Source organism: Pyrus communis, chromosome 2, assembly GCF_041283825.1.
Source record: "Pyrus communis isolate YQ-2024b chromosome 2, ASM4128382v1, whole genome shotgun sequence".
In the NCBI taxonomy this organism is placed as follows: Eukaryota; Viridiplantae; Streptophyta; class Magnoliopsida; order Rosales; family Rosaceae; genus Pyrus; species Pyrus communis.
This window is the reverse complement of record NC_142566.1, coordinates 20,937,029-20,944,770: the sequence shown is the minus strand read 5'-3', so window position 1 is coordinate 20,944,770 and position 7,742 is coordinate 20,937,029. Positions and strand designations below refer to the sequence as shown.

Sequence of the window (7,742 nt, the reverse complement as noted above, 5' to 3'; positions counted from 1 at the left end):
ACTGGGTCACTAATGCTTCAAGTACTAGCAAATTTTCTCTTTTTTCAGTACAAAGTACTACTAAATCTTTATATTCTGTATCATTCAAAAAGCAAGCACATGGGAAAACATAAAACATGAACATGGTAAGGAGTAACTTTTATTTGTAGAACACCATCTCCGAGTATAACTAGGGGTCATTTCACCTTCCACGACCATTTACTCTTACGACCTAAATGTGCTAGCTAACTAGTAACTCTTATACTAAAATCTCGGTTAGATGCTAAGATACCAGCAGGTATATAGCTCAAATCTTGAAGAACATCCAAGGTTTCAGTCAGGAACTCAAACCCGAAAAAAGCTCAGTTATACATTAAATACCTGTAAACAACTCAGAATCTAGCTAGAAAAATAACTGAGGTTTAGGTCAAGACTCTAGACACAAGAGCACAAGTCCAGAAAAGAAAAAAAAAACATTCAAATTAACATAACAAATGAAGGAACTGAAGATCACCATTGTTGGCCATATGATTAAGATGGTAGCATAACTTAACATCGGCACGGCAGCATAAACAGAGACATAATCCACAAGTGGGGTTTCATTTATGATGCTTATAAATCCCAATCATATCATCAGTCGTCAATCGTCATACAATTATCAAATGTGGCATCACACCTCCAAGTGATGCTACATTTAGACAACTTTCAAATAGAACAGAATCATCCGGCTCAATCTTTCACAAGCAAATACTAAAACGGTAAAACCTCATCTTCTATTACAGAACCAATAGATTACAGAAACATAATTTCAAGTTTCATTATTCAATAACAATGCAACAGATCACGAAATTCAGAGCAAAATGGCGATTACCCGGGAATTTCATAAAGCTCGAAACCATATGAGCTGAGCCTCCTCAATTTCTGCTACAAGACCCCCTTGGCCTCCATGTACCTCCACATGTACCAAGAACCAACAGACCTATAAGGCCTCCATTTCTCACACAGCTCGTCCATCTCCAACGGCTTCGGCAACTCCTTCAACCCATACAACAACTTCACTCCTTTCCTCACGCCGAGATCGCCAACCGGAAGCACGTCCGGCCGGCGAAGCGAGAAAATCATGAACATGTGGACCGACCAAACCCCAATTCCCTTCACCAGAGTCAGCATTCTGAGCAGAGCCTCATCGTCCATTTCGAGAATCGATGAATCGGACAAAGTTCCATCGCTGTACTTCTCGGCCAGGTCGTGAAGATACGAAGCTTTTCGGCCCGAGATTCCGATTGTCCTGAGCTGCTGGGCCGAGAGCGACAAAACGACGTCGGCAACCACCGAGGCCTCGCCGCCGCAGAGCGAAATGAACCGGGTGTAGATCGATTGGGCGGCTTTGGTGGCGAGTTGCTGGTAAAGAATGCTTCTTGCAAGGGATATGAAAGGTGGACGGCTGGCATCGAAGGACGGCGGGGTGTAGGAGTCGATCAGGGCCCTTAAATTCGGGTCGGAGCTCCGCAAGTGTTGGAGGGCGAGGTTGATTTCGGTTTGGGAGGTTAGTGGGATTAGGGTTTTGGGGAGCGCGGGGGAGGAGGGAGAGGGCTTGGCGGCGGCGGGAGTGTTGGATACTTTTAAGATTTTGCGGGGTCGGAATGGGATTTTGGAGGAGATGGAAGGGTTTTCGGAAATTTGGTTTTGTATTTGCGGTTTCGCTCGCTTGGCCATTACGGTAGCGATGATGGTGGTACGGGTGAATCAGTAACAATCTGCGCAGCTGTTCCAGGAGACGACTTTATGTAAACTCTCCAAGGAATTTAACCTTGAGCTTGGACCCAGGTTGGGGAATGGTTGTAAGCCTGTTAGAACAGTCAAGGACTGCTTAAGCCCAATCGATAATTTGGTATAATCAGTCGAATCTGATACATTTAACTTATAAATGAAGAGTAACATCAGTAGACCATAATGCCGTCGGAGACTCTATCGGTAAATACTTAAAATGAATCATTTAGTTTTGCACATATATTTTCCTTTCATGTTTGGCTAAAAACTAAATAATCATCAAACAGAAACATGGCGGACGAAGTTCTCAAATGAAAGTTCTTTTGAAAGGATATACATTTCACCTTAAATTTATTCAATTGCATGATTAATTTTAAGCAGATAAAAGGATTCAACAATACGATTGTCTTCTACATTACTTGCAACAAAAAGGCAGGGAATTAATACATGCAGAAAATAGTACATACATATATATAGTAGGAGTGAGGTATCACCGTCACTTTTTTTGGGCTCCGTCTTCTTCATGCTGCAGGGAAGCAAGAAATCGCTTGAGACGCCTGTTGTAGACACAAGGTCGTTCCAAATGAACCAAGTGGCCTGCCTTCTTTATGCCTTCAAACGTCGCATTTGCTCCTAGTTGCCTGCACATAAATAAACACACTATCATAATTATAATCGATAGTAAATACGGTTTACGTCAAACAAATAATTTCATGCAGAAGTTTACGTACGTCAATAAAATTCATTATCCCCAAACAAATTAATCTTAATTAATTAGTGCCTTATGTCATTAAACCTACTCTTTCATGTTGTGGGCAAGCTCCTGGTTGAATATCTGATCATTTTCACCCCATAACAGATGTATTCTCTGCAAAAATATGAAAGAAACATGAAAAGTTAATGGTATCAATTTTGGAGGAGAAATTAAAATATTAAAATTGTAGGTTTGATTAATTTTACCTGTGGGAATTTAGGTATGGTTGTGTCCTTTGCATCATTGACTACAGCTTCAAGGAGTTCTGACCTCTCCTTCCTGTGGGTGAACATCACCTGTAAATTGTGTTGGAAAATTTAATAATAATATTATTATATTAAATTTATTAATTGAATGGAAATTAGAAGTAGAGCTTTTGGTAGAACGATATGTCTACTTAAATAAAGTGTTGCAATTTTTTACTCTTCATGAATAATCACATGTTTTCTAAAGATGTATCTCACATTCTATAAATAGGGAAGGCCCGTATAAACACAAAATAACTTTTCATTGTTTTACATAATCATACTTATAGTGCACTAAATATTAGGGTCTATTTGAGTCTATATGAAAGAGTTTTCAACACAATCGTGGTTCATGGAGCCTTGTGATTTGGAATGCTACTATTACAAGGACGTGGTCGTTGTATCTTAGGAGATATGTGACGATCAACCATGAGTACCGTAGTGGAGCATAAACTTGTCTTAAGGACAAAGTGTCCAACACTTGCCTCGACCGTATTTTCTAGGTTTTTCTAATCCATTATATCATGTTCATTTAACATTGGTTACTCATGTGCATGCATTATTGTGATATATAATTGCATGAATTATTTCTTGATTTTCTATGTGATTTATTATAGCAATTAGATCCAAGTTTTCCAACAATCTTAAGACAAGTTTATGGTTTGATTGCTATGTTTGTTTGAGAATTAAATGATGCGTGATATAATAATGCTTGGTCCTAGAGGCATAATTTCTTCTTGTTTAATTTTGTGAGAGAATGGTATGCTATCTAATCTTTTGCATAAAACTATGATTTTGTTTCCATATAGTCATGTCAAATTTATTTTGTTTGGTTGCTACATTAATTGGTGCATGATTCGGCTGTAGACAAAATATTTTCCGATCACATTATTTCAAAGAACATGACAGTTATGTGTTAATTCTTGTGTTTGATATATTTGTTCTTTTCTCACTTGGTGCATGGCGGCATGACCGTTTCCTTCCATTTTTCAGTATATCCAAATATGAGTTACAAAATGCAAACCTTAAAAAAAAAAAAAAAAATTGATCATTTTATTGTGATTAAATTCGTGTTCTGTATGAGAATCTTATGAATTGGAAATCTGGGTATTAAAATCCAGTGCATTCTTCTATACGAGTCGCACCATCTGATAATGGGACCTCTTGATTAGAAGTGAATGGATGAACCATTTTGACATGGCAGAATTGGTCTGCAGAATCTGGAAGTATCGTATTTCTAGACAAAAGAGTTTGGCATTTGAATCAAAGACCAAAGATTGTCTGAGGGGATGCAAGCATACGTCAAAGTCTGATAACTCTTAATGAAGAGTTGTAACTCAAAACACAAGTGGTGGTTAGCAAAAGGATGCAACCGTTTGACAATTCCATATACATGTTCCCATAGGAATTTTGGAAAAATTATGTGTGTGTTAGTGCGAAGTTTTGGAATAAGAGCATATTTACGGGACTGTGGTGTCTCGCCATGCTGATGCAAATTCATGTACTGTAAGAATTGCTAGGTTTGGTATGCTATCAAACTTCACTTATTCATTCTTCTAACGTAGTGCAAATGGTGAAATAATACAAAACATTGAAGAATTGCATCAAGCTTTTCTCCACGATAGTGTGATGGTTTAATCTTGTATATTTTCATATATTTTAAACGGTTATATGGACATGATTCATTCATTTGTACAGTCGTCCAAATTTAAAAGAAATGAGCTATATTGTGGACACTAAAAGTATTTGAGTAAGTGTAGAAAGGCATTTGTCATTTTTAGGACTATCTGTATTAAATACACTACAAATGTATTTGAAATGTGTTTACAAGGCATTATCCATGAGAACTTGGAGAGTTCAAAGTGCTAAGAAACATGAAGGTGCCTGTAAAATAAAGTGCCAAGTTCTTCTAATTAGAAGGGCTGGTGAGGTTAAAAGGCTTGGCAAGTGAAGATATATAGACAGAGAACTTATCTTTCACATATTCTTACTTCTTAAAGTATGAAAGTGAATTATTAATAGCATTAAAGCAACCGCAATGTGTGTGAATTGTGGGGGAGTGGTTTAGCTAATTTTGAGAATGAAAGATACTTAAAAAGAATGTAAAAGTAATTTGCTTCTAGAAAGAGATCATGATTACACTTATAATTGAAGTTTTAAGATATTGAAAGGTTGGAGATCTTCTAGCAAATACCTTAAATGTGGGGAAATGTACCCGAGTATTAGCAAATTACTTTGAAAGTCCTAATGTATGTTTTGAAGACTTAACATTGGAAAACAACTACTCTCAAAGGAAATAATTTCCATGCATGGATATAGGGTTTGTGATAGCCATATAATATGAGTAGTCAACCTAGTGGTACCAATTTTTAAAAGTTTGACTAGAGAGTAAATTGTATCATCGAGGGGAATGGGTTAAATAAAGCCTACGTCTTAAGAATCGCCATAATGGCAACCCAACCTAGCTAACTGAAGATCCCAAGATTTAGGTTCAAAGGGACATCCGAATTGTGTATGATTCAATGGGAGCATTGCGGAGATAATCTCCTACCCATGTCCTATGATGAAACAATGTTATCTGCAACGTATTTAGGATAAGCTTTGCTTTTAATGATTCCTATACTTGGAAATAACAAGTGGGTTATTGCAGGATACTCTTAATAGGAAGTCACCTACCTTGAGTGAGGAATGAGGCCGTTCCTGTGAGAATTTTTTGAAGAGCTTAGTTCTCTAAAAGCACTCATGAGAAACCAAGAATTGTTTAGGGCCAAAATGAACACAACCGAGCAACCACGGGATGTCTAGAAGGGTATTGTGTGATTACTATTGTCTTGGTTTACACAATGGCTGAACAGTTCAAGACATTGTGTTCACTGATTAGCCAAGTAAATAGTAATTCACTACGGAAGGTTCAAAGCCAAAAGCCACATATCCCGATGTGGTACTTTTCCTATTGAATTCTCTCTATAGTGTCTGCATTGTCATTTGCATTGTATTGAGTCAATTTCCATTCATGTGGGGGATTGTTGGAAAATTTAATAATAATATTATCATATTAAATTTATTAATTGAATGGAAATTAGAAGTAGAGCCTTTTGATAGAAAAATAAGTCTACTTAAATGAAGTGTTGCAACTTTTGACTCTTCATGAATATTTACATGATTTCCAAAGAGGTATCTCACATTCTATAAATAGGGAAGCCCCCTATAAACATAAAATAACTTTTCATTGTTTTACATAATCATACTTATAGTGCACTAAATATTAGAGAGTTTCATTGAGTCCATATGAGAGAGTTTTCAACACAATCGTGGTTCATGGAGCCTTGTGATTTGGAGTGCTACTATTACAAGGACGTGATCGTTGTATCTTGGGAGATATGCGCGGATCAACCATGAGCACTGTAGTGGGCGTAAACTTATCTTAAGGACAAAGTGTCCAACACTTGCCTCGACCGTAGTTTCTAGGTTTTTCTAATTCATTATATCATTTTCATTTAATAATGATTACTCATGTGCATGCATTATTGTAATATATAATTGTATGAATTATTTATTGATTTTCTATGTGATTTATTATGGTAATTAGACACAAAATTTTCAGACAAATTGTCCCTTCCATGCATTATCAGTTCTAATATTTAAGTTGAGTGCGACGGTCACAGTGCCACTTAATGTAGAAGTATCGAATTAACTGCTTGTTTAAACGCAAAGAGAAGTAAAATATCAATACCTCAAGGAAGTCCTTGTGAAGCCGATCAGGAAAATACAGCTTCTTGTGAGTAGCAACAGACAGCAGAGCCTTGAGCCCTTTCACCGAGCTCGGCAGCAGAAGCTCCGACGACGACGAGAACCCGAGCCTCTCCATGAGAGCGTCGCGGTACGAGCGAGTCATGCCCAGGATCGAACCGGACGCTACCATGGACCCCACCAGGTCCGGGTACAGCTCGGCCAGCTTAAACGCCACCATCCCGCCGTAACTAAACCCAACCACCACGCACCTCTCCACCCCGAGCTTCTTCAACCCCGCAGCCACACACTCCGCTTGGAACGTCTGCGAGCGGTCGGGTTTGTCGGTAGAAGAGCCGCCGAAGAAGAGGAGGTCGGGGACGTAGACGGAGTATTTTTTTGTCAAAGCGCCAACCTGGAACTGCCACGTCACTATTCCCTCGGCCGCGAACCCGTGGATGAGAACCACCACGGGCTTTGTTGGGCCCGACACCATAGCAGGCTTTTCGCCCTTCTTGGGTTTGTTGAGGGTCTTGTTCGGGACCCAGAAGTTCATGACCGTGCCCGGTTCGATTTCGACCTCGTAGGGTCGGACCCCCGCCATTTTCATAAGGCCACGCAGCAAGGGCTGCTGAAGTGCCACTAAGTTCACCATCTGTTTGCTGCTTTAGTCCTCGGTGAAAAAACTGACTTGTCTGATTCTCAGAAACTCCCAAAAGCATATGGGTTTGAAAGGGTCGCATGGAGGGGTTTAAAAACTAGGTAGGAATTGAGGGTTGGTGTTGGGTTGTTATAACTTGTCACTTGTGGAAACGTAAAATTTGAGCACTAGAAATATTTGAGTGATGGAAGTTTCGGAAATTCCTCTCTTTAGTAATGGTGAAAAATTTGTAGTTTTGTAGGTGAATGAATGAGGGACAGCTCAAGGGTTAAACCCCACTGACTTTGGATGAACCTAATGACCTAGATATACCGCTACCAAGGTTTCTTGTACGAAATCTCATTTTTCTTTCGTGAATACAAACTTGTTTAATCAAAACTTGTATGTCTGTGTTATACTACTTGTACTCACGAGTAAGTAAATATTTTAAGGACAATACTTGCACTGACTTCGGAAGTGCACTTTCTTGTTTACTTGTTGTTAACGTATTTCAAACGCAATCGTTGTGTACATGTGTTGAAATTATATACAAAGCCTACGTGGCTCGCAGACCGGGTAGCCACTGAACTAACTACATTTTTTTATCACCAAGCAATGTTGGGTG

General features: G+C 38.7%; 2 protein-coding genes across 2 annotated transcripts; both read right to left on the bottom strand.

Annotated features, from left to right (window-relative positions):
- Positions 1-560: 560 nt before the first annotated feature.
- Positions 561-2,311, bottom strand: LOC137747636 (DNA glycosylase superfamily protein). Its single transcript, XM_068487780.2, has one exon. The coding sequence runs from the start codon at positions 1,693-1,695 to the stop codon at positions 904-906; it is 792 nt and encodes a 263-aa protein (XP_068343881.2). The 5' UTR covers positions 1,696-2,311; the 3' UTR covers positions 561-903.
- LOC137749019 (uncharacterized) lies at positions 561-7,279 on the bottom strand. Its single transcript, XM_068489199.2, has 4 exons — positions 6,482-7,279; positions 2,710-2,799; positions 2,550-2,617; positions 561-2,390 (listed from the first exon to the last, which is right to left on the bottom strand). The coding sequence occupies exons 1-4, from the start codon at positions 7,130-7,132 to the stop codon at positions 2,246-2,248; spliced, it is 954 nt and encodes a 317-aa protein (XP_068345300.2). The 5' UTR covers positions 7,133-7,279; the 3' UTR covers positions 561-2,245.
- Positions 7,280-7,742: the final 463 nt, after the last annotated feature.

Excerpts from the sequence above, each read along its gene's own strand:
- LOC137747636 (XM_068487780.2), bottom strand. The coding sequence starts at position 1,695 with ATGGCCAAGCGAGCGAAACCGCAAATACAAAACCAAATTTCCGAAAAC.
- LOC137749019 (XM_068489199.2), bottom strand. The coding sequence starts at position 7,132 with ATGGTGAACTTAGTGGCACTTCAGCAGCCCTTGCTGCGTGGCCTTATG. Across the intron at positions 2,800-6,481 it reads TTCACAAGGACTTCCTTGAG|GTGATGTTCACCCACAGGAA; the intron begins GTATTGATATTT and ends CACAATTTACAG. Across the intron at positions 2,618-2,709 it reads CCATACCTAAATTCCCACAG|AGAATACATCTGTTATGGGG; the intron begins GTAAAATTAATC and ends ATATTTTTGCAG.